Source organism: Tamandua tetradactyla, chromosome 16 (assembly GCF_023851605.1).
Source record: "Tamandua tetradactyla isolate mTamTet1 chromosome 16, mTamTet1.pri, whole genome shotgun sequence".
Lineage (NCBI taxonomy): Eukaryota > Metazoa > Chordata > Mammalia > Pilosa > Myrmecophagidae > Tamandua > Tamandua tetradactyla.
This window is the reverse complement of record NC_135342.1, coordinates 44487101-44512547: the sequence shown is the minus strand read 5'-3', so window position 1 is coordinate 44512547 and position 25447 is coordinate 44487101. Positions and strand designations below refer to the sequence as shown.

Here is a 25447-nt window from a genome sequence, read left to right as displayed (position 1 = left end):
TGTTATATATATATATTAGTGGTTATCTTTGCTATTGCTGATGCAGTCTCTTAATCACTCTGCAAAGGACACTTCACTAAATAAGCGTATGAATACTTTTAGGGAGGTGTACTGCTTTGAATGGTGGCCTCCAAAACAAAAGTCCACGTCCTAACCCCAGGAAACTGTGAATGAAACCTTATTTGTATAAAGGACCTTCGCAGATGTCAGCAATTAAGGATCTTGAGATGAGATCATCCTGGATTGTCTGAGTAGGCCCTAAACTGAATGCATCCTTATAAGACATAAATAGAGGAGAGCCACAGAAAGATCAGAAGGTCATGTGAAGACGAGGCAGAGATTAGAGCTGTGCAGCCGCAAGCCAAGGAACACCTGCAGCCACCAGGAGCTGGAACAGACAAAGAATAGATTCTCTCCCACAGCCCCAGAGGGTGTGTGGCCCTGCCGACACCCTGCCCTCGGATTTCTGGTCTCCAGAATAAATGCATGCTGTTCTAAGCCTCTAGTTTGCAGTAATCTGTTACAGAAACCCTAGAAAACAAATGCAGCAGGCATGGTTGTAACCCCTTTGACAGCTAAGGAAACTGAGGCACAGAGAGGTTGTTTCAGTTAACCAAAATAGTGACGGAATCTAGCAAAGGATAAAGAGGCTGATGTGACTTACCTTGCCCCACTCTGCCCCAGCAGCACGGCACACTGCCCCAGCCTCACTCAGAATAGCACACTAAGTCCTGGAGCTAACTGGACCGCAGGCAAGGCCACTGCATGGGAGCTTCCTTCACAGTGGTCCAGCGCAGTTGTTCCATCAGTGGCGAATGAGCTGAGAGTCTTCCAACTCAGGGGTGCGCCTAACTCTTAGGGAGGGGGATCTCCAGGTGCAGCTTAAACATTCAGAGAGGGATTTTACTCTGGTCACCCAAAAGCTCTTTTTGATAAGGTAACAGGGATTATTTTAATCATCTTTAATCCAGCTCAAGCATAAATCCATGTTCTCCCATTTGAGCTATTTGTTGTTGTCAATGACAAATGATTTCTATGTGCGATTAAAAACAGAGAGAGCGAGAGTTTAATGCTCTCCACTGGGGCCTTTGGGTTACATCTGGAATTGTGCTGAGGATGGTCCCATGTCTGAAGAAATCTTCCTCCCTTACGAAGGAGACACTAAGGGTGTCAGGAAAAAGGTAATTCATTATTATAACTGCCCCAACTTTCATTTCCTGCCCCTCTAGATAGAGTGTATTTTTCACTTATTCAACAAGTATTTATTGAGCACCTACTATGCGCTGGGCATCCCTCCAGCCTTTGAGGACACTGCAGTGGGTGCCTCAGGGCCCTGTTCTCCTGCTGCTGACATCCCAGTGAAGGAGACAGGAGAGGAAGACACAAATGTGCATCAGGTAAGTGGGCTGAGAAACCAATGTCAAGCAGGGCCGGGGTGAAAAGTGTGGCCGGGGACTGCTGTTTTAGGTCCAAAGTTCAAAGAAGGACTCCCTCTATGAGGTGACATTTGGCCAGAGGCCTGAAGGATGTAAGAGCAAGCCACACTACCATCCAGGAGAAGAGTGTTGCTGGAAGAGGGAACAGGCAGGCACGAGGAGGGACTGATGTGATTTGTGTTGTAACAAGCTCACCCTAGCTGCTGTGCAGAGAAGCCACTCCACAGGTCAAGGACAGAAGCAAGGAGATAGTCAGGAGATGAATGCAGTAACCCAGACAAGGGTGCGTCCTAAAAAGCTGGGCCCAGGCCCTAGAGGGACACTCTAGGTTCAACTCGGCCCACTAGGAAAATGATTCCACCTCTCACCTCTCAACTCAGATGGACTTCCCCTGTCCTCACCCAGGATGACGATGAAGCTTATTAAGCTCTGAGACTCTTTAAAAAATTCTCCTGCTCTAACACATTTTTTGCATAAGAAGCATGTATTCTTAGCCACAAATTTGGAATCTGTCCACTTCTGCATAAGCCACTGGCCATGAGCACACGCCTTTCGAGCAACCTCCCTCTTGGAAAGCTTTAAAATTAAGATTCCTCGTTCCCTAGTTACCCACAAGGGTTTAGAATGCTTTTGGTGATATCTGATGGATTTGGGAAAGTTAGGTGTGGTAGAATGAATTATGGACCCCAACACAGATATGCTCTGAATCTTTTTTATTTTTTTACTTATTATTATTATTTTTCAACATGGGAATCGAACCTGAGAATCAAACCAGGAATCGAACCTGGGTCCTCTGGCATCGCAGACAAGCATTCCTGCCTGCTGAGCCACCGTGACCCGCCCCATGCTCTTAATCTTAATCCACATTCCCGGGGCTGTGAACCCATGGTAAAGAGGACCTCTTGTAGATGTTAATTTTAGTTAAGGTGTGGCCAACTGAATGAGGGTGGGTCTCAATCCAGATTACTGGAGGCCTTATAAAGAGAACCCAGAGGTCACAGAACCTAGAAGAAAGGACAAGACATCGCCATGTGATGGGAGGCAGGGACACAAACCAAGGAACCCCAAGGATTGCCGGCAGCTATACCAAAACATTAGTCTTCAGGGAGAAAGCAAGCCTTGCCAATATCTTGATTTTGAACTTCTTTGAGCCTCAAAACCATGAGCCAATAAATTCCTGTTGTCGTGTGATATGTGTGATAGAAGCTCCCCACTCCAAGACAGCAGGAAATTTTTCGTACTCAGAAGTCTGACAGTAATCATATATCAAGATCTTCCTTACCTGGGCCCACTTGAATGCTTCTTTCTCCATCATCTCTCCCTAGGTTTTATCATCCAGGCCTAAGGATTTAATTCCCCTTTAGATTCTGAAGATACCCACACTGAAATTTCTGGCCATGACCTCTCCTCCAGGCTCCAGATGTATGCAATAATTTGATGACTCCACTTAACTTCTGCATTTCAGTGTCTTGAACTTAATCCAAAACAGAAGTCCTTCCCACTTCCCAGCCTATTTCCTATCTGTCTTTTGCAATCACCAGGTTACCCAAGGTTCTTCCCATCTCCTTATCCTTCTCATCCAATCCATCTGTAAGCCCTTGGGAACTTATCTTCAGATGTCTCTGGAATCTATCCTCTTCTCTCCACCTCTACTTAAGCTCAAGACCATGGCCAACTAGCCCTGTTAATCTCTCCAAACCTATCTGGTAACCCTCTCCCTGCAGCTTAGTCTAAAACATTCCATATTAGTTTCCTGTCGCTGCTGTAACAAATTATCACAGATCTGGTGACTCAAGACAACTAATTTATTCTCCTGGAGACAGTCCTGGAGACCAGAATTCCCAAATGGTTTCCCTGGGTTGAAAGCAAGGTGCTGACAAGACCATGTTTCTTCTGGAGGCTCTAGGGGAAAATTTAGCTCCTTGTCTCTTCCAGCTTCGGGAGCTGCATTCTTTGGCTCATGGTCCCTTCTTCCATCTTCAAGGCCAGCGGGGTAGCGTCTCGCCCCAGTGGTCACATCACCTTCTTCTTCTGTGTCAAATCTCCCACTGCCTCCTTCCTATAAGGACACTTGTGATTGCACAGACGGTCCACTGGATAATCCAGGATAATGTCCCATTCTCAAGATACTTAACTTAATCACATCTGCAGTCTCTTTTGCCATATAAGGTCACAATCACAGGTGCCAGGGTTCAGGACCTGGATATCTTTGGGGGCCATCATTCGGCCGACCACTTATACCAAGCTCTCTCATGACGGGGTCTGTGTACGGCTTGTTCCCTGTGACTAGAATGCCCCCCTCCACCCACAGTCTTTACATGGCCAGCCCTTCTCACTTTTACTCCAGGTTCTAGCTTACCTGTTACCTCCTCAGAGGCCTTCTCTCTGACCAATCTCAATCTAAAGAAGGCTTACCTCTATCCTGAGTCCCTGGCACTTACTACGCTAGACCTTATTTTATGGAATAAAATTTTTGCCTGTCTTTCCCTCGACACTCAAAGTATCCTGAGGACAGGGAATATGTCTATTTTGTGCATCTACTGATTGTCATAACATACCTAGGCAATAAATAATTACTGGATAAACTTAAGGAAGATGAATTACAATCCAATACGGTGCCTTGCAAATGGGCTGGTGAGTTTACTCCTCAAGGAGGGCAGGCCCATCTCCATTTTCCTCCTGATCTTATACATGGAAAACAAAAATCTAGGCAGAAAGTAACACCAACAACAAAGAGAAGCCACAGACATGCTCAGACACAGGAGTCTAGGGAGATGCTACAGCATTTACCAAGCCAGAAATACATGCAACTTTTCAAGAAAACAGGATTTCATTTTGGTGAGCAGCCACCTGAGCCCTCATTCATTAAATGCAGCCAAGAATTAGTTCAATAAAACCTGCCCAAGAGGCTGCCTGCTGAGGAGAGCCATACCCAATCTTCTCCAACTTTTTCCTATTAAAGGCTCCTGGAGCCACTTCAAGAGAATTGAGAGAGGCCCAGGGGCCCTTTCACATTTGCTGTAGACTTTTCAGGGGCGCTTGGACACTGTGAGACTCCTGAACAGCTTAAAACTTCATGCTGGGTTAGACTTTTCTGAGCCAAAGCCAAATGTGTTTTGATTACGTGGCTATCTCTAAGAATTTATTTTGCCTTAAGTAATAAATTATCTGGTTGACATCATTTTTCCCCACTCCAACCAGAAAATTGTGCTTTAATATTTGAAAAGTTTCAGGAATATTTTTAATGTTTGGTCACAATGAAGATAAACTTTGGTGACTCAACAGTTTTCTCTTCTGTTATTATTTATAGCATAACCTTCACGGTCATGTGTTCTATAAAAATATACACTTAGGAGAATAAAGCAAAATGTATTATAAATACTGATCCATTTTCATAAATAATAATCCTTAAAATAACATTTGCATAGCACCTGGCAGTTTACAAAGACTTCCACGTACATCATTTTGAAAACCACAGAAAGACATGCATTTTTTAAGACAAGGCCCGATTTTGCCCCTGTAAACTTTCAATCCACATATCCTAAAGCATTCTGGCACCGATGAAACTGGGCCATCTCTTATGATTATATTTTGGAAGTCAGTCATCAGAGTTCAGGTCACAGGCATCAGCTAGAGGTCGAGTGGAGCTATTCAAAATTCTAGCCCAGATTAATTTCAAAAAGCTGCACTTGAATGGGGAGCTACTTCCAAAGGCTTAGCTGAAAAGTAATTGATTTCGCTGGAAATAAAAGTCCACGTGTGATCCCAGCTGTAGTGTGTCCACATTCTCCTTGCAAATCTAGGATGTCTTGGTGAACAAATGTGGGCTGTCCTGTATCCCCTTCCGACGTTGTCTCAGGCACCAGGAGGGAAAGCTGGGTAAATTATAACCCTGCCTCAGCTGGGGGGGCAGTGGCAGGGGCTGTAAGCGAAAGGGTTAGAGCTGAGAATGCAGCAACGTGAATCCTTGACCTAGAGGAAGCACCATGTGCTGGGGTGCAGGGTGAGTTGGAGGAGTCAGATTAGGGGAATGACTCGAATGCATGACCCACAAGTCAAGACAGGGCAGAGAGGTAATTTCTGCACATGCCCTCCCCCGTCGTGGGAGGAGGTGGGCTCCAGGTCTCCACACCAATAGAAACTCAGTTAACACGGGCCCACTGGCCCAAGGCAGAACCCTGAAAGATCTGGCGAGGGAAGGAAGCTGACTCCTCTTCTCAATCCCATGGATCCAATCTGGGGAAAAACGTGATGCCAAGAAGAGGCTTGGGGGAAAGCCTATTTTGGAGACTATTAATGCTCCTTCCTCTACCAGAATAAAGGTGACCCTGAGATGCTCCCAGAAAACTTCTTCCAACCCTAGGGAGGAGGAAGTTCCGTCTGAATGGGCTGCCATATGTAATCTTAGTGTGCTGGTTTGAAACTACCATGTACCCCAGAAAAGCCATGTTCTTTTAATCCAATTCAGGGCTTGCGCATCAACAAACCGAGATGAAGGTTGGCCCAGAGACGTCAAAACAAGAGTCTGGTGTCCCTGCGGCTGAGCTCCCCCATCTCCTCTGGAGAGAAAGCGTTCCCTCGGAGCCTACAGGGAGATAAAGGGAAGAGAGGTTGAGTGAGGACAAAATTAGAGCAACGCTTTCAAACGCAAGTCACTGCTTTTTAAACACATGCCTGGGACGATCCGGCCCCCAGGCCCAGCTGCAGCTCCCCTGGGATGTCAGCCTGTGAGGTTTTTTTGCCCTCTGCCAGCCGCAGCAGCTCATGAATCATTCTGCATGGTGAGCAGGACTCCGTGACTCTGCAGAGACGGTCCACACTACACCCAGCCGGCCACGGGTTCCCCAAGGCTGGCGATTCTTTTTAAGGCAATTGCAGAATCCGTCAAGAATGCAATGAGCAAGCGCTGCTACCCTCCCAAGCTCTGTAAACAGGGCAGCAAATAACATCAGAACCCTTAAAATATCAACCTGACGCTGGCTTGCCCCTTCCGCCTCCCTGGACACAGACTGTGATATTTCTTGGGGCTGTGCAATGGTTTAAAACACACACACACACAATGCCCAGGAGCTCATCTCACAGGTTACAGGGATTATATAACTGTACAAAAAGGAAAATCTCTCTTTCATAGAACAGATTTTTTTGAAGTTCTACTTGTTTTTGTTTTCTAAATTTGACATTTGATAGCCACATTTGCTGTCTTGATATAACTTTTGAGGGGAGGGACGAGGTCTGTGTCTGCAGGGGCCACAAGCTTACAGGGGTAACGCAGGTCACACAGACGAGCGGGTGGAGCCTGGCCTAAGGCAATAGGGCTTGAAGGGTCTGCAGTTAGCAGAACAGGTTTCCCACTTGACTGGGGGCAGGGAGCGGCAGAACTGCCAGATCTTTTGAGAAAACCCTAAAGTACAGATTTTGATATGAAATCTCCTAATTTTGCAATATTAAATATTAAATAAGGTCAGTGTGATGGTGGCTCAGTGGCAGAATTCTCGCCTGCCATGCTGGAGACCTGGGTTCAATTCCCAGTGCCTGTCCATGTTAAAAAAAAAAAAATTAAAATTAAATAAAAATTCCATCCCAGTGCTTGAAACATATACAAGGCCATCACTTATGATGTGTTAAACTTTCTGCTTGCTACCTGAGGGGAAAGTAGATCCCTGGAAACAAGGAGGACAAATCCTTGAAGCTGTGACTCAATGCGCTTTTCAAATACGTAAAGGGATCTGACCTTTCATGATACAGATGTGGCCCCTGTGCCACAACTCCCACCCTGTTAGCCTCTGTCCAGTTCTGCAGAGGGTCTGAGATGACATCCTTGGCCTGTGAAGGCAAAATGCCAAGCCAAGGAGGGCAGGAGCTGAGTTCTTTTCTCTTATTTTCACTCTTTAGCCATATTCCTGTTCCCATCCTATTGCCTAGAACAGAGAAGTTTCTGAATAAATAAAATCAAAAGACAAAAGAACTGGTCCCTGCTTAGAGATGTGAAGACTTCTCTCCCAGAAGGAGAACCAGCTCTATCACACACAGAATTACACCAGACGGCAGAGTCAGACAGCATCTTAGAAATTCTGAACTTCATCTCTCCCATTTTACAGATCAGAAAACTGAGGCTCTAAGAAGTAAAGAAGCCTTCCCAGGAGCCTTACCAAACTTCCAGGATGGTATCATTCCTTTCCAGGGCCTGCAGGAGGGCTTCTGCCCCAAAGTAGGTGATGCAGTTGTTGGACAGCCTGGAGAGGAAGATGAAAGGGTAAGCTGCTTCAAAGTGTTCAGTTCTCTAAGGCTGTCCAGTTAAGGGAGGCTTGGGGAGCTGGCCAGCCTAGTCCAGCCACTCTAAGCTGCATGGCCCCTAGAATGTCCCTCTCCCTGAAATCCCCAATGAGCTCATCAGAAAAGGCTCAATGTATTTGGTGAAATCCACCCCTTCTCTTCTCCAATTACCAAAATTAGTTTGTCTAATTAACTAGCTACTTTCTCAGTGTGCTAATTTGAAACTATTATGCACCCCAGAAAAGCCATGTTCTTTTAATCCAATCTTGTGGGCACAGATCTAATCCCCAGATGCCCTAGGCCTTTCTTCAGAATCAAGGTATCTTTCTCTGGATGCCTTAGTTTGGACTTTTTTATCGCCTTAGAACTGTAAACTTGTAACTTAAGTCCCTCTTGTAAAAGCCAATCCATTTCTCATATATTGAATTCCAGCAGCTTTAGCAAATCAAAACACCAGGCAGGTACTATTGCATCGTGGCTGAATACCTGTGCTTTAGTGTCTGGCTTCCTGCATTCAAATCCTACCTACAGCACTTCCTTTTGGATCTCTAGTAAATTATGTGCAGTGCCCTCATCTGTAAAATGAGCATAAAAAAGTCCCCACCTCATAGAGTATAAGAATTAAAGACTGGCATATGTAAAGCCCTTGGTGCTTAAAGAAAATAATCAATGACTAATAATATTGTCATTTAGAGGGCCTTGGGTCAGAGGGACACAACTCAGAGAAAATACGAAGGTGGGAGTAGGGAGGGGAGAAGGAGCAAGGCGAGGGACAGCAGGAGAAGAGCCACGGCTGTGAGCCATGCTGCAGCTTTGCCTTCCGGATAATCTCTACCGCCTTTCCTACTATCCCTCCTCCACAATTTTAACAATTTATTAGACGTCAACCCAAAGGCAGTACAAATAATCACAACAGTCAATATTTTTTGAGCTCTTACTAGATGCCGGCTTGTTGCCTGTGTTATCTTAAGGAATGCTCAGAACCCAGTGAAGAAGTTCTGTTCTTATTCCTACTGACACTTGAGAAAACGGACACACTCATGCAAGGAGAAAGGTCAGTAATGGTGGCTCCAGACCATCGGGCCCCAGAGTGTGCCCTCTTAGCCAACACTCGGCAGTGACTAAGCCTCGGAAAAGAAAGATATAGGCATCTTTTTATTTTTTTAATCTAAGATATATCAGAAACTCAAGTTTTAGGAGGAAATGGTACAGGGGATAGATAGTCTAGTGAAGCTGAATTGTAAGGCTGGTGACAAGGTCGTGTGGGATGACCCTTCCCCACTCTGCACCACCACTACCTGGCACCCAGTGGGCTCAAGTCGGGTAAATGTCTATGTGTGACAGTGAAGGAAGACAAATTTTGCCACATCCACACCTAGTCAGTAACGGCCTCCCTGGGTGCAAAGCCTGGCATTCTGGCTCAGACAAAGGCAGGCTCTACCCAGCCTCCCAGCTTGTTTCCACCCAAGTGACGTGTGGAAGTGTTTTCCCCAAACATTTGGCAACTTCCTAGCCCCTGCGAAGCAACAACAAACAAGCGTCGCCAGCGAGGATGGCGGTCTGGCAGCAAAGCAGATGCTCCCCACCCAAGGCAGCTGTCTGCCTGTCTCTCAACACATGCCTTTCCCTTGGGCCACAGTTGCCAGGGCAGATGCCACCTCCTCCAGCAAAAAGAGCCATCTGATGGCATTCTGATGTCCCCATGAAATGAGACTTCTGGTGCCACGGTGGGCATGGAGCTGGCCCTGGAAAGCACAAGCCCCAGGTATGTACCAGGGGTCTCCAGCTCACCCTTACTGTCCCTCTCCTTGGGCCACTGGTCCCTGCCCACTGAGTCCACAACCAGAGGAAGCCACTGTGGTCCCCAGATCACTTCCCCCCATCAACACTGCTGCAGCCCAGCCCTCGAGCTTCCAGACCCAGCAGGATCCCCACGGGCTGCTATCCCCCTTTCACCAGGTCTCTCCTTGCCATCAGCTTGATTCAAGTCTCTTTCATCTCTCTCCTGAAAGACTGCTGAAGCCTCCTGCTTGGTCTCCCTACCTCCATCTTGCCCCTCATCAATCCATTCCACAAAATGCAGCAAGAGTTACATTTTTATGATATAAATCACATGATGTTACTCCACTGATTAAAATCCTCCATGGTTCTCCCTTAGAATAAAATCCCAAATCCTTACCCATGGCTCTGAGGCCTATCAGGACTGCTCCAGCTGCTTCTTCCCTTTCCCTCCCTCTCCACTCCATTCCAACCACACAGGCCCTGTTTCTGTTCTGAAAAGCACCAGGCTTGTTTCTGCCCCAGGGCCTTTGCACTTGCTATTTCCTCCACCTCCAGGTGGGCATTCCAATGCTCTTCCTGGAGACCTCAGTATGGTGGGCACCTTCTTGTTATTCAAGTTTCAACTCAAATGCTACCTCTCAGAGAGGTCTTGCCCAAGCGGTAGCCACCTTAGGCATTCCCTGACATATCTCCCTCTTGAATTCTCTTTACTTGTTCATTATCTGTCTTCTCCATAAGAATTTAAGAGCTATGTGAACAGGGGCCTGCACTGTCTTTTTACCACTGTATCCTTGGTGCCTCAAACAGGAGCCTGGGGTAGAGTGGGTGCTTAAGAAATATTTCTTGTATGAGCACATGAATGAATGTAGGTATACATGAATAGATGAACGCATGATGAGTGAATGAATGAAGGCTCACGTGCCTGCATTTCATAATGAGAGAAGTCACTGAGGATGACCACACAAGGAGTCCTCCTGCATGAACCAGAGATGGCCCAGGAGAGGGAAGGGGACATTCTGGTCAGCTATGAAGCAGATGGTTTTGAGAAGCTGCCCACATTCCCTCAGCATTCACCTTTAACTCTAAAGGCTGCTTGCTGGACACACTGGCTGCAGAGGCCTGTGGTATTCCTCTGACCACAAGAACAAGCTCAGCCACATGCAGGGAAGGCTGGAAGTGTCAGAGTGCACCTGTCCTTACAAGTACCCTTGAGCTTATGAAGGAGAGGCAGCTGGAGAATAAATATTCCTGCTTCCTCACCCTCTCCTCTGGCTCCCAAAGGTCCCCAGCAGGAGTGTGCCCCAGCTACCCACAGTGATAGATGATTCCATAAAACCCTAGCGGTTCCTGGGACCACCTCGAAATAAACTTGCACTTGATCTTATCTTAGGATCTGCATTTGGGAGAACCCAAATCATACAAAGTTTACCTGTGAGTTGCCCAGGCTAGGAAGCCAACCAGATCTCTGATTCCAACCAACCACCCTCTCCCAAAGCCATTCATTACTGCCCATGCTCTTGCTTATAAACTCCTTACTTCAGGACTTTCAGGCTTGAATTTCTCTTAAGTCCTTCAGCAAGAGAACCCACACCTTCATCTCGGAGATGGTTCTCCTCCAGGCTGGCAAGAACAAGAAAGTCCAGTTATTATGATGGCATTCATTATGGAAGGTGATGTCAATGAAGATTAACCCACATGCCCTCCATTTAGAAAATCCAACACCTGAGAATCCAAACTCATGCAACATATAAAGTAGGATGTGAGGGTTTTCAATTCCAGGGACGGCTTGCAAGAGAATTCACCCTAGGGCTCCTCTAGGCAATGAATCTCCTCTGATCACTTATCCTGTGTCTATTTTCCCTTTCTTCCTTGTTAATGGAAGCCAGTTTTGCTTGGAGCAGCTGAGGGCCTGGTGAAAAACTACATTTTCCAGCCTTCACTGCAGCCAGGCCATTGATATATGAGTAAAAGTTGAAAGATGGGGCTTCTAGAAATGCTCTTTAAAGTAAAGAGGCCCAGCTGGCCTGTGCCTTTTGTCCTTCTTGGACACACCGAAGTGGGGCTGCAGGTGGCAGCCCTCTTGTGATCATGAGGCAGCCAACCATGAGGACAAAGGCCACAGGATGATGGAACAGATAGAAGGCAGAGGTACCTGCTGGCCATGGGTAGCTGCCATACCAGCCCTGAGCTGCCTAACTCCAGGTACTTACATTTGAAGGATGTGCACATATATAGATTCAAGCCGCTGCAGACAGAGTCTACTGTGGTGATAACTCATAGATTCACAGTGAGGGGCCCTCTACTAAGAAATTTCAAAGGGCAATATCCAATCCAGGTACGGCCAATGATAGATTGGCTAAGCCAGAGAACCCTGCCAACCTCCAAAGCCTTCCATAATATCCATTCACTGGCAACATTCAAATGTTTCAATGCTTTTCTGCTTCCTGGAAAAATCAAACGTTCAGCATTTTCACTTTCTAATATAATCCAGAACTGCCCAGAACATGCCAGAAGACTATACAAGCAGTGCCTGAAGGATGGAAAACCAGGACTCACCTTTGGGACAACAGCATAATAACAGTTCATGGTTCATCTTTCAACTTCCCCAAAACTTCATTCCACCCTCCAAGGTGACACCAACTCTAACACCTAGTGTTTCAAGGAACTCAAATTCACTTGAAAATAACCAAGCATTATTATTACCGCTACTTTAGTAGTAGTCATTGGTAATGCTGCCACTATTTTAATTTAACATTTATGAAGCACTTACACAAATGGTGCATATTCAGTTCCTTATAGGCATTGCTTCATTTTTATTCTTATAATGGTGTTTTAAAGTAGGAAGCATTCTCACCTTCACTTTGTTGGTAAGAAACCTAAGATTCTGAGATGGTTATTTAACTTGCCTAAAATATCATCTAGGACACAAATGCATCTGCTTGACACCAGGGTCTGTGCTCATAACCATTACTGCACATGGAGGCAGTAATCAAACTAACTAATAAGTACAATTAAATACAAGGAATTGGCATCTATATGCCTGGTGCTATATACTTCACACTACCAGGTACATATAAAGCCAAATGCAATCAACCAATCATTCCTCCACCTTTGCGTTACCCACACAACTGCTCCCAATGATGAGGCCAGAGAATCAAGAAAGGCCATTATCTGCCACCCCAGAGCAAGGAATTCCCAAACTCACCAGAGTTCTTCAAGCACCACATTCCTTTCTAACATCAGTGCTAAGGCTTGGGCACCCATGCTGCCAATGTTGTTTCCCACCAGGCTGGACATAATCATAGAATGAGAATGTGTCAGAGCAGGGAAGGACCTCAGGAATGAGTAGCCCCCGGGTGGCAAAATGCACCGCACACGTAACCCCACTCTCCCAGTCTGCTCATTTCAGACATCGTTCATTGACTACAGAGAGCTTTCTTGTTAAGCCCAGATGCAGCCTCAGAATCCTTCCCAACACGGTGCACTGAGAAGCTACCACTGATGGATTGGAGCTGGTCCTTGAGATAAAATGTATCTGTCCCAGACTATGATTCTCAATTTACAAACAAGGACAAGGACTCAAGACCCCGAGAGGGACAGGGACATCTCCAAAGCGACCCAGAAAGACTCAGGTGTCCTGACTCCAAATTCAAAGAGGAGGAGTCTTTCTTCCCCACCCCATGACTAACATAGTGGGAGGAGAAACTAAGATCAAAGACATTTCAGACCTGCCCAGGTTTCTCCCTCCCTACATTCGCTTCCCCTGTGATGACTGCAGGACAGACTCTGGAGCTTACCTGAGCCACTTCAAGCTCTGATGACCACCCAAAGCTTCAGCCAAGGCCTGGGCCCCCTCATCACCCACCCTGTTGCCCCAGAACCTGAAAAGAGTCAATGCACAGTTAGTAAGAACCCGCCACGTGTTAACTTTGTTCTAGATATGAGCTAACATATCTCTCTGCAAACCCAGCCAGAGGGACAGGACCACTCAATGCCAGAGAGGTCATAGTGAGACATAACAGGTGTCCCCAACAAAATGGACTTGCCTCCATCTTTTTGGTGGGATGGCCATACATCACTCAGATTTTTCTGTGACTTTAAATCACCGACTTGGAGAACAGCAGAGGGCCACGCAGCCCAAACCCGCAGGGTCAGGGAACTCACTCTGAATGGCAACTCAGATGGCTGTGACATTGCTCCAGACACTTAGTTCAGATCTGTCTCCTGTGACTGCCACTCACAAGTCCTTAACTATCCTCGGGGGTACCAGAACAAGAGTAATGCTGGTTCCACAAGCCAGTTCTTGGCCTCTCGCTTAAGACATTAACATCTCCAATTCCTTCATGGTGTGTAATTCTTCCACCTTTTTGGTTCCCCCTCTCTGATCCACTGTAGTATGAAAACATCCCTTGTACAAAGGTTGCACCCATCCCAGACCTCCTGGCTCAGCTCTTTTACACATGGGAACTTAACCTGAACATGTACGTGCACAAGTGAGTGAAGATAACTGAATGAGGATATTCACTGCCCCTTCCCACACCCAATAAATAATCACCGAGCTCCTATTCTGTGCCAACACTATTCTGTGTGCTGGAAATGCAACACCTTCATAGCAAAAATAAATCCTGGAAACAACCTAAGCGTGCATAAGCAGGGCACTGGTTAAATAGATGGACATCCAGCCAGTGGAACATTATACAGCTATTCTTTAAAAATTGAAGCCATACATTATTTGCAAAGGCCAAAAACTGGAAGCAAGCCAAGTGTCCATCAGCAGCTAAACGGATAAATAAAATCTAGCATATTCATAAAATGGAATACAATTCAGCCACAAAAAAGAAGGAAGCTCTGACAAATACAACATGAAAAAGGCTTGAAAACATTATGCTAAGTGAAAGGAGCTAGAACCAAAAGGAAAAATATTGTATGATTCCACTTACATGAAATATCTAGACTAGGCAAATTCAGAAAGAACAGATTACCATGGGCCAGGGAGAGAGGAAATGGGGAGTGACTGCTTAAGGGGTAGAGAGTTTCTGTTTGGGGTGATGAAAACGTTTTGGAAATAGATGGCAGTGAAGGCTGTGCAACTTGGTGACTGTAAAATTAATGCCACTGAAGTGTCTACTTAAAAATGGTCAAAACAGTAAATTTTATGTTATATATATTTACCACAATAAAAATATTTTAATAAGGTCATCATGCTATGAAGATATTTATTATATATTAGGTTCAGAAGAAGAAAAAGCAATTTACAGAACAAGCTGTTACCAGTTACAAGAACAAGTTACAGACGCTGTGTATGATGGTGTCTGGAGTTTTTAGCAAGATGCCTGGTTCCCAGCAGGTGCCTTAATAAATGTGTGTTGAAAGAGGAGACCTCAAGCAGGAGCGCTCCCAGCAGGGGCCTGTGACCGCCTCGTGCCACACTCTGTGTTGCTGCAAAGGCAGCATGGAAAGGGGCTCATTTCTCCAGCACCTTCTACAGAGTTTGTGGGCAACCTGCCTGCCTGTGAAATGTGTCGAATTACCTGGACCCTACGGTAAGTCTCTCTTCCAACAGTCTTGGGTTCTAAAACCCCTAGTTCTTACCAAGTGGGCCCCAGTTCCCACTAAGGCGCGTCAGGACAGGTGCGGAGCAGCCCCTCTGCCTGGCCCATGGAGGAAGCCCTGCTCTGGGGCCCTGCGTTCTGTGGGTCTCCCTTCTCAGGCCCTAGTCTAGAGCAAGGGCTCTGCAGGGATTAGGAAAGCCTTCTCCTGTCCTGGGACCATTCTCCCTCCCTGCTTTTTTTTGCTTCCCTAGCTTCTCACCCCGGGCTGCACATCCCCTGGGGAGCTTTTAAAAACGATTGAAGCCTGGATGCTGCACCCAGGCAGTTTATTTAAAAACACCCCAGGAGAGTGTGCAGGGAAAGCTGAGACATACTGGCCTGGATGCCCGGAGGACCAGAGACTTCCCGTCACCAGCCCACGGGCACTGCCCGCCCCAGCCTGACTTCCTGTTTTTCAGGTGGCAAGCACACAGGCAGCCAAGTCCCCGGCTCACCCTCCCCGCGGGCTTCTGCTGGAGTCTGGCCTCCTCCTGCATCTTGGAAAGCCCCAAATCCCTCCATGTGGGGCCCCAGAGCTTCAACCTACCCCAGGAACTGGAGAGAGGAATTGCTTCTGAGCCCCTCGGCCAGCACCGTGGCTCCCACTGCAGTGAAGCGGTTATTGCCTAGCCTGGAAGGGAAGACAGGGGAGGCTGGAAAGGCACGGCCAAGGGCAGGAGGCCCCGAGGCCCAGAGCGTGCTGGGGGAGTGATGTCCTGGACAGGGAGGCCTGGGAGGAAAGCCTGGAGGAGGCTGCCAGGACTCGGGATCCAATTTCTCAGCCACCATGGGTGCTATGCTCAGGGGAGCTTATTCAACGGCTCCCAAGATTTCATTTTCCCCAGGAAAGGGAAGTGGGGATGGGGCCTGTTTTGCGGGCTGGAACGACAATAGGTGGCTGTCCTGGAAGGTGGTTTCCCAAGGAGGGTGAGGCCAGGGAGTGAGGGTGACTCACAGTCCCATCTCTGTCCCTCCCCTCTCTCCCGTCCCAGTTGCCTCCTGGTGCTAGGGCCAGCATGCCCCCTGCAGCCTGCCTGGGTTCTCCTGAGGCTGCATGTAGCACTGGCCTGTTAGGAAAGAGCCCAGGGCAGCCCCAGGCAGCTGGAAGAGGGGCCACCAGAGAGGAGGGGACCCCACCCCAAGAGAGGCACTGCAGGAAGGAGGGCCGCAGGAAAGTTCCATCAGGGGAATTTCAACGAGGAAGGCACCAAGTGCAGCCAAATGCACATTGCTTGGAGTTTCAGAGACATCTCCAGAACTTTCATACAACCCCAGGCTTCCTGGAATGACAATACCCTTTCATCTTTTCAAAGAACTTCACCCGCTTTAAGCCATTCTGGCCTCACAACAAACCTAAAGGGCAAGTACTATTACCCCCTCAGAGAAGGAGTATAGCAGCCATGAGAAGGTGCCTCTCAGACCTCCTTCTCAGGCCTGCAACCCCAGGGAGCAGAAGTCCAAGGCTGCGTTTCCACCAGGGCCCACTTCCAACAGGATGCCCCCCAGCTGTGGCAGGGCTATGAAAGCAGGCCACCCCTGGGAGACACAGCAACCCCCTCCTGGATGACTTTGGCTTGGGGACTCTGCAACAGCCTTAGAACTGTGCTTAGAACTACAGCATGGTGCTTCCTCACCACTTTCCTTCCTTCGCTCTCTCCTTTAGTCAGTCAGACCCGCCTTGTGGTCTGGCAGGGTTCCCAGCTCCCCACCCTCCCCCAACCACCACCAGTTCCCTTCTCCAGGTTCCCTTGTGGCATTTTCCCTGACACAGCTCTTGCAATCTAACCCCATCTTGGCCTCTGCTTCCTGGAGGCTGGCATGGCACCAGCATAAAAAGCAGAGAACTAACATGACTGCACACCGGCTATCAGCCCCTGAGTTTACTGTGTAAAGCTCAGAACTGTATTGTGCCAGTTATTTATGCATATAATTCATTTAATCATCATAACAACTTATGAGGTAGCTATTGTGACTATCCCCATTTTACAGCAAGGAAAACTGAGGCACTGAGGCATTGAGAAGTAGCCCAACCCAAGATCTTGAGGATCCTAGATTTAAGCCTCAGGGGCCCAAACCTCAGGCAGTCTGGTGCTAGAGCCTGCTGAAATAGGTCTCAAACCCAGGCCTCACATCTGGGTTCAGCCCCTTTTCTGCTACCCCACAGCTGCCTCCCTAGGTATATGGACAAGCCCGGGTCTAGCCACAGCCTCCGTCTCAGCTTTTGAGTCTGGGGCAGTAGTCGGTGTCAGCAGAGTCCTTTGTACAAAACGGCACCTTTTGGCCTTAGCAACCCCAGCAGAAACTGAGCTATGGGCCAACAATTGAAATGTGGCAGTTCCCATCCCCAACTCCAGCCTAGTAGGAGGTAAGAAGAGATGGAAGCAATTCTTCACTTTGTCTTTTTTTACTGCCTGGCAAACTACAGGAGCCCAACCTATCCCAGACAAAAAGAGAAGCTAGGCCAAGCCAGGGCAGCCGGAGGTCAATTTCATGGTCTCAGGTAGGTGGAGCAGACATGCAGACTTCCCACATGGGAGTGCAACCCCAACACCCTCCCATCAGTTAAAGGACATCCTAGGTGTGTTTCAGCAACTGGCTATCATAGCTGTTGGTGCCAAATAACTGATGTGTGTCTCTCCCATCAGCAAAGGCTTGAAGTGCATCAGGGAATATGGTAACCCCAGAGACCCCCAGACCCAGGTAAGAAAAGGGGGCCTGGAAACCCTTCTTCACCCCTGGAGCTAAAGGTCAAAGGGCAAGGAGACCTCTGCAGAGCCAGTCCAGAGTTTTTGGATAGGTCACAGCATTGGAGATATCCTGTTCAAAAGGAGTCATAAACCAATACAGGCCAGCCAAGGCCAAGGTTAGGCCAAACTGACTCAGCCATGAGGAAGAACCATTCCCAGGGAACAGGGAAGCCCTAGGCTCACCTCAATGCCAAGAAGTTCTGCTTGCATGCTAGGAGCTTGGCCATAGAGTGTGCACAGTCATCGGTCAATTTGTTGTTGAACAGACTGAAAATTTCCAGGGTAGAGGAGACATGGAGTAAAGGCATAAAGGAGAGTGGCCAACCAAACCCACAGTATGGCCTCTTCCCTCAGGACAGGAATCACCTTGCATCCTCCCACCATGCAACCCAATTCCCACCTCCACCCCATCACCCGCTCACAGCTGCCCAGGGGACATGGCGTGGGAGGGGCCAGGGGACCTGGGGCCCAATGTCCATGGCCCTGCCAGGCTTACGCTAACTTCTGCAGCTGCTCACAGGGAAGAGCATGTTCGATGAGTTTACAGATGCCTCGGTCTGAGATATTGTTATCTCGCAAGCTGAAAAAAAAAAACAGCAAAAAAATATGAAATGGGGGTGATAAGAAAGAGAGAAAAAGGTGTACAAAACCTCAAAGAAACTTTCACTCATCCCCAAAGTGCCAGCTTCTGTGCTTCTGGGAAATGCTGTTGGGACTAAGCACCCCAGAAAAGTGGGTCCTCCCTCCACCCTGGCCAAGTTGCTGAACTGGGACATCATGGCGGGGACACCAGGAAGTGGAGACCCAGAGCTCTTCCTGGGGACCACTGGGATCCTCAGGAAGTCACTCATCTAATTTGAGGCACAGTTTCCATCTCCGTAAAAAGTATACAATGGTCAGAGCAGCCTCAGTGAATGCTAAGGGCCAACCCCAGGGGGCCATGGTGGAGAGCCATCAAGGACAGCAGATGGCAGGTTGGGTAGGAGACCAGCATGGGGCTTGGATAGGGAGCTTCTTGATCAGCCTGCACCCCTGCTCTTATCACTCCCACGGGCTAGACCCTACCTGGCAAGCCCCTTCTGCCAATCTTCTTGGGCCAGCGTTTCCAAACCTTACTTGATCACAAGATCATCTGGAAGCTTTCCTAAAATACAGATTCTCAGGCCCCTCCTTTGGAGGTAGGGCCCAGGGATCTGAATTTGTTTTTAAACAACTGTCCCCATGATTCTTATCCTCAGTTGGGAGGCCCTGATGTGACAGCTAACAGCTCAACTCTAGAGACCCTCAGCTGAAAGTTCTGCTCCTGATCAGTCTCTTGCTAGCTATTTGCAGGTCCCCTCTCCCTTAAAAAGGGAGCAATAGTCTTAGGAGGATTTAAAGAGACAGTGCATATAAAGCACTGTCAGCACTTGGCACACGGGTAAAAACTACAGAACCATGAGTGCCAGCACTGATTGAGCATTTTCCCTGCCCAGCACTGTCCTAAGCATGTCACAAATAGTCACATTATTTACCCCATGAAGTAGGTACTATTATGTCCATTTCCCAGAGAAGAAAACTGAGGCACAGACAAGTGAAGCAACTTTGCCGAGGTGACAGTGGGGAAGGGATTTGAGCCTAGGCAGTCTGGCTCCAAATCCCACCCTCAGCCATGACCTTAGGGCCTTTTCCAGCCTCTCTAGAGCAGTGGTTTTCCGACTGCAGTCCATGACCCATTAGCGGGTCATGGAATCAATTTTGAAGGTCCCGAGCAGCGTTTGAAGAAAGGAAACGGAGTAGAGCAGAGCAGAGTGCATCAGAGTTAATAAGCCAAAGTCATTTCATGAATCTTTTGTTTCATTCTAAGAGTGTGCCCACACCCACGTGCGCATTCTCACGCTCGCTCTCTCTCTCACTGCGAATTGCAGTCAAAACAGCTGGGAAGCCAGCTAGGGCGGCAAACCCCAGGGTCCAAAGAAACCCATATAGGGTCTCTTGTATATAGGTTTCCTGGAGGCTGAGGATTTGGGTTGGCATGGAAACAGTGTGGGTGGGAGAGCTGCAGCTTGGCCCTGTGGGTGAGGATCTCTCTCCAACCCACTCCCCTGCCCCACTCTCCGTCACACACACAGGAAATACCCACACAGCACTCTCGTGGGTTTTCTCTTGCCAGCCATGGCGATTTCAGTTACGTGACAGGTGAAGAGCGGTAGGACATGGTCAGGGACTGTAACTGCTTACGGGAAATCAAGCTGGGTCACCCCAGACTCCTACTTCTTCCCATGTGGCTTCTAGCAGAAGTGCCAATGGTGTTTGTTAAAAATAGACACCTGGGCCCCCACCTAGACCTACCTACCGATTAGGAACAGGCCCGGGAATCTGAATTTGTACAGGCCCCTTTGCACACACTTTGCTCTGAATACCATGAGCTTCAAGCAGAAGCTCCATCCTCACCTTACTTTGAAATACAGACGTGATTGCATCGTGCACCCCTTCTGCACATCAGGCGTTCCCGTGACCTCCCTCATCCAGCACAGATGCTCCGTCCAAGAATGCTAGGGATGAGCCGGCCTGTGAGGCTCACCCTGGCCTCTCGGACTTTAAAGATCCCTTTGAAAATCCCCTTGAGAACCTGGTGAGAGCTATGATCCCACTACTCAGGAAAATGCACATTCATATTTTTATCAGGAGAACTGCCCCCAATAGACAGGCCACAAAATTCCCAAGTCGAAATAGCGTGATTTTAATGAAACTCCCTGTTCCACACACTCCACCCCACCCCCGGGTCCCTACATTATACCTCTTCATTCTCACTCCTCCACCCCTTTGTAAACAGTCCCTGTATAAAACTCTCCTCAAATTACCCAGTTTCAGTGTGTCCAAGATTCTGACTTAATATGATATATATGACCTGATGTGTGATATTGTTATGTTAGTAACATATGTATTATTACATGTTATGTGTAATATATGTGTTATGTATTATTATGTCTTATATATAATACTCATCATTTATAAAATAATATACATTCTACATATAATGTATTATATGCCTTTAATTAATCTATAGATTTATGACCACAGTTCCTATGTAAGGAATAACAAAGGTCACTGCAGTTTCTAGAAGATTTCCATTGTTTGTTCCAGGGAGGGAAAGAATCTTGCCACTGTGCCCCAGAGAAGGTATGTATCCTCATGTATTTAACAAGAAGCTTGTCCATTGCTTGGGGTCATAAAGGTAAAAGTCCTGGGAGCCTGTGAGTAGATTTTTAACTTTTAGCTAAAACTTCTGCTTTCTCAGGGTTTATATATAGGGAGCAGGACATCCCCTTTAGAGTACTGGGGGGCCTGTGGCCTACTGGTCACCAGACCTGAGTGCCCCCTCTGCCCTGCTGGTCCCAAGATGTGAAGGGAGGCCCACCCACGCAAGACACAGACATTCCAGAAGGTCAAGCCGCAAGTCAGACAGAGGGCTGGAATAGTATGGGTCATGCCGAAATCTTGTCCAGACACTGTACCATGTAAGGGAAAAAAGGGAAGGTGAAATTCTGCAGTTGCTTTCAATCTCTCAGGACCCTGTAATTCCCATTTCACTGGGATTTTAACATCTCTCATTGGGCACAAGTCACCTCTGATTTGGGGTAGAACCTAATACAGACATATATTACGCCAAACTTTGCATGTGGCTTCCCTGAAGCTTGTCCACAGAGCACAGGTTACTTGTGGGGAGTGGGGAACTTGTGACCAGAAAGATGTGGTTTTTGTATCCCAACTCTGCCATTTCCCTGTGACTCTGGGCAAGTTACTTTGCTTCTTTGAGCCTCACATTGAGGATCATGGGAGAATAATAACGTCCCTGCCTACAGTCCAAGCTGGTTGCGGAGATTAAATGGGATAATTACAGAAAGCAAATTGCACGGTGCCTGGCAACATGGGATGCATTCAATAAACTATAGCCTTTGTTACTATGTATTCTACAAGCGGGAAAACCAAGGCCCAGACTGGGGAAGGGACCCAGAGAGAGGGCGGCAGAGCTGGGACTGGGCTGGTCTCTTGGCTCCCAGCCTGGGGACCCCACCCCTGCACCTTGAGGGTAGTGTGCCCACCTGCCCAGCGTCGCCCAGCAACACTCACTACAGAGCCTTGCAGACGCCGAGGCAAGGCAGCAGCTGCTCCACGCCCATGTCACCCACAGAGTTGTGGTCCAGCTGCAGGGCCACGGGCCGCCGCAGGTGCCGCAGCACAAAGGCCAGGGCAGTGCACTCGGGGGGGCCCACGCCGCAAAAGGTCAGCTTCAAGTGCCCCACGCTCAGCCCTCGCACAGCCTCCCGGGCCAGCCGCTCCTCCTGCATCTCATACAGGCTCCGGACGAGCCAGAGGAAGCGGGGCATGGCGTGCAGGCTCTTGGCCTCCCCCGACACGGCCGGCGGGATGGAGTGGAAGTGCTGGCGGAGGCTGCGCACCAGACACCAGCGGGCGCAGGCGTGGCGCTGCAGCAGGGCCTTTCCGGATGCCTGGCACTCGGCCAGCAGGTCCCGGTGCTCCCGGGAAAGCAGCCCTGCCAGGAAAGCCGCTGTGATCTGGAGGTTGTGCGGCTCGGCCTTCTGTAGCAACGCAGCCAGGCCACTCTCCCTGCACTCAGAGCCCTGGACGCACAGCCTGGGCAGCAGCCTGGCCAGCGGAGAGCTGCCGGGCCTGCGGCAATTGAAGAGGTGCCTGAGCAAGGTCGGAGGTGTGTCAGCACTTAGCACGAGGAAGAGTGCAGCAAAAAAGCACTGGAAAGTTATGTGCAAGAATTCCAGGGGTGCCGAGGTCCCTGGCACACCCTGGCTTTTAGCAGGCGCCAGGAAGCCGAGAGAAATGTCCTCTGCGTCAACCTGCGCTGCCTGCAGCTGCTTGCCTGAGAACACATAGCAGCATGTACCCAGGCCCCGGAAAGCCAGGCAGCCGAGGTGCAGGAGGGTGGGGAGCCTGCCTCGAAGGACGATGGGTCCCAGCCCATGGGGGGCTGTGTCTGGTGGGGAGGCATGCAGCAGAAAATGCTGTAGGATCAGCAGGTACATGTCCGTGGTGGTCCTCAGGGAACCCCCACCATCCTGTAACAGTTCCCGGTGGCATCTGGATGCAATCCACGCAAAGACAGGAAGGCGGCACAAACCGTGCAGGGCTGAGGTCGCTCGGAGCAGGCGGAGCAGGCGGTCTGCCACCCCAGGCTCCCGGTGGTGCTTCCGCATGTAGAGTTCAATGCCCTCCTCCGAGAAGCCCTTGAGGCCAAGCTCCACGCAGACGTACTTCCTGAGGAGGGCAGACACCGCCTCCGGACGGCTCGTCAGTACCTTGCGGGCATTCTTGAGCAGGTTGCCCTGCAGAAGGTTGAAGAGCAGGTTCTGGACAGAAGTGGGGTCAGTCGGGGAGCAGTGGCGCTCACCGTCGGAGAACCTGAACCTGAACTCATCAAAACCGTCGAAGGTTAAGAGGACGCGGTCAGGGCGGTCAAGGAGGACCCGGAAGACATCCTGCTGCCCCACATCGGGCCAGCAGCAGTGCTCAAAGAGCAGCGTCCGGAGGGAGAGCGGCTTGGCCAGGTGCTGGAGCTGCCGGCAGCTGAACGGGAAGACGAAGAGAAACTCCTGGAAGTGGCGGCCCGCCGCCCACAGGAGATGCAGCCGCTGCAGGAGCGTGCTCTTGCCACTGCCCGCCTCGCCCACCACCAGCACGGTGTCCGCATCTTTGTTGAGCTGGCCGTGCATGTGGAAGAGCTCCTCCAGGCCCAGCGTGGCAGGGCTCTTCTGTGGGGAGCCTGGAGGGCCGTTGTCCATCCGGGCCTCCAGGACGTTCTCCGTGTATATGTCCTCCAGGCACAGGTTCTCAGCCCCATCGTAGGTGCTCAGGAAGCGAGACTGGGCGGCTATGGTGGTCCTCAGCTTGGACACGTACTTCCTACAGGCGGCAGCTGGGAGAGAGAGGAAGAGGCAAAGGAGAGTGGCACCATGTGGGGATGGGACTTGACTGGAGTGGGCTGCCAGGGGCGATGTGATGGCACATGGGGGAGCACGGCCGGTGGGTGGGTGCCAGTCATGAAACCTTCCTAAGCCTCAGTTTCCTCACCTGTAAAGTGGGAGACATGGCGGTGCCTGCCTAATAGGGTTTTTACATGGAGCAGCTGCAATAATGCATGTTAGATGCTTGGCAGTGTCCAACCCGACGTGAGTGCCCAAGAGACATTCGCGATGACTGTCACAAAGAGCCAGGGAAGAGCAGGTTTGGGTCAGAAGACCTGTGTTCTGATGCCTGGGGGGCCATGTGGGGCTTAGAGAAGTCCCTTCGCCCCCTAGCCTCAGCTGCCTCTTTCTGAGGGGAGGTGGAAGGTTTAGGGGCTTGGGACCCCCGTTTCTGAAGTCGCACACACACCTTGGCATGAAGCCCGGCTCTGCCATTAGCTTGAGCAAGCTCCTTAACATAACATTTGGGGCTTTAGTTTTCTTATCTATAAAAAATGGGGACAATGATAAGACAAGCCTTCGTAGGGTTGTTTCAGGAGGGAATGAGGTAAAGGAGAGTTTAGGAGGATTTCTGACCCCTGGTAAGCTCCCCACTGCTGATGCTTATTATCAACGTTACTGGTAGGTGCGGCTGGCAGAACACGGCGCCCCCAACCCCACAGAGATGACATCATAGTCCCCAGAACCTGCGAATACGGCATCTTCCATAGCAAAAGGGACACTGCAGCTGTGATTAAGGTAAAGCCCTTGAGATGGGAGAGGCTATCTTGCATTATCTGGGTGGGCCCAATGTAATGACGAGGGGCCTTAAAAGCAGAAGAGGGAGGCGGGAGGGGAGGGTCAGAGGGGCCTGTGGAAGGAGGGCACAGGGGGACGCAACTTTCCCAACTTCGAAGATGGAGGATGGGGCTCATGTGCCAAGAACAGCAGGCAGCCTCTTGAAGCCCCAAAGAGCAAGGAGACAGTCTCCCCGGGAACCCCCAGAAAGGATCGCCGCCCTGCCGCCACCTTCCTTTTAAGGCCGGTGAGACCCGTGCGGGACTGCGGGACTGCAGAACCATGAGATAAGAAATTTGTGGTGTTTAAGCCCCTCCCTCGGTGGTCACTGGTTACAGCAGAAATGCGAGCTAATACAGCAGAGACTCATGAGAGGACACACGTGGATAGAGTGTAGACGGGCCAAGCAATCCATGTAAGTATAACTAGAGCAATGCAGTAAAATACTACAAGGCTCGTAATAAAAGCAGGAAGAAGAGATTCAAACGTCAGGTTGAGAGGAGCCACGAAGGAAGGACTTGGCATCCCAGGTCACTCAGGGTCCGAGCAGGACTTGCCCAGGCTCAGACAGGAGGGCTGGGTGCCCATAGGTCACCCCAATCCCCGGACATGTTTTATTTGGCCTCAATAAGATTTTTGAAAAATTTTACTTAGTGGCCAATTCTAAAAACCAGACACTCTCTATCAAAACAAAAAATCTGAGCTTTTCTTGGGGACAACATAAAACCACCATGTAAGCTCTGGCAATGCCCACACACCCAGAAGGCATCATCGCATTTGCCACTGCCCCGTCCCTGCCAGCCCAGCCCAGCCCATTTTCACTGCCTGTTTGACCCCCAAGTTGGGACATCAACGCTTGT

The 25447-nt window shown here is 49.2% G+C and overlaps 2 protein-coding genes across 4 annotated transcripts in view; one reads left to right on the top strand and one right to left on the bottom strand.

Moving 5' to 3' along the window:
• Positions 1 to 1966: 1966 nt before the first annotated feature.
• NOD2 (nucleotide binding oligomerization domain containing 2) overlaps positions 1967 to 25447 on the bottom strand; it is a 41762-nt gene continuing 18281 nt past the window's right edge. For 2 of the 3 annotated variants that reach the window (XM_077132402.1, XM_077132404.1), the window contains 9 exons: positions 21943 to 23761; positions 18326 to 18409; positions 18013 to 18096; positions 15630 to 15713; positions 13289 to 13372; positions 12697 to 12780; positions 11028 to 11111; positions 7586 to 7669; positions 1969 to 6021 (listed from right to left, as the gene is read on the bottom strand). In XM_077132402.1, coding sequence (XP_076988517.1) covers positions 5949 to 6021; positions 7586 to 7669; positions 11028 to 11111; positions 12697 to 12780; positions 13289 to 13372; positions 15630 to 15713; positions 18013 to 18096; positions 18326 to 18409; positions 21943 to 23761 — 2480 coding nt within the window. In that variant the 3' untranslated portion in view covers positions 1969 to 5948. Of the gene's footprint in view, positions 6022 to 7585; positions 7670 to 11027; positions 11112 to 12696; positions 12781 to 13288; positions 13373 to 15629; positions 15714 to 18012; positions 18097 to 18325; positions 18410 to 21942; positions 23762 to 25447 lie in introns of all 3 variants that reach the window. The other variant, XM_077132403.1, reaches the window with a different exon arrangement.
• The window catches only part of SNX20 (sorting nexin 20), a 36183-nt gene continuing 35232 nt past the window's right edge, over positions 24497 to 25447 (top strand). Inside the window, exon 1 of the mRNA XM_077132405.1 lies at positions 24497 to 24548. The gene's annotated coding sequence lies outside the window, so the exon portion shown is untranslated. The remainder of the gene's footprint in view (positions 24549 to 25447) is intronic.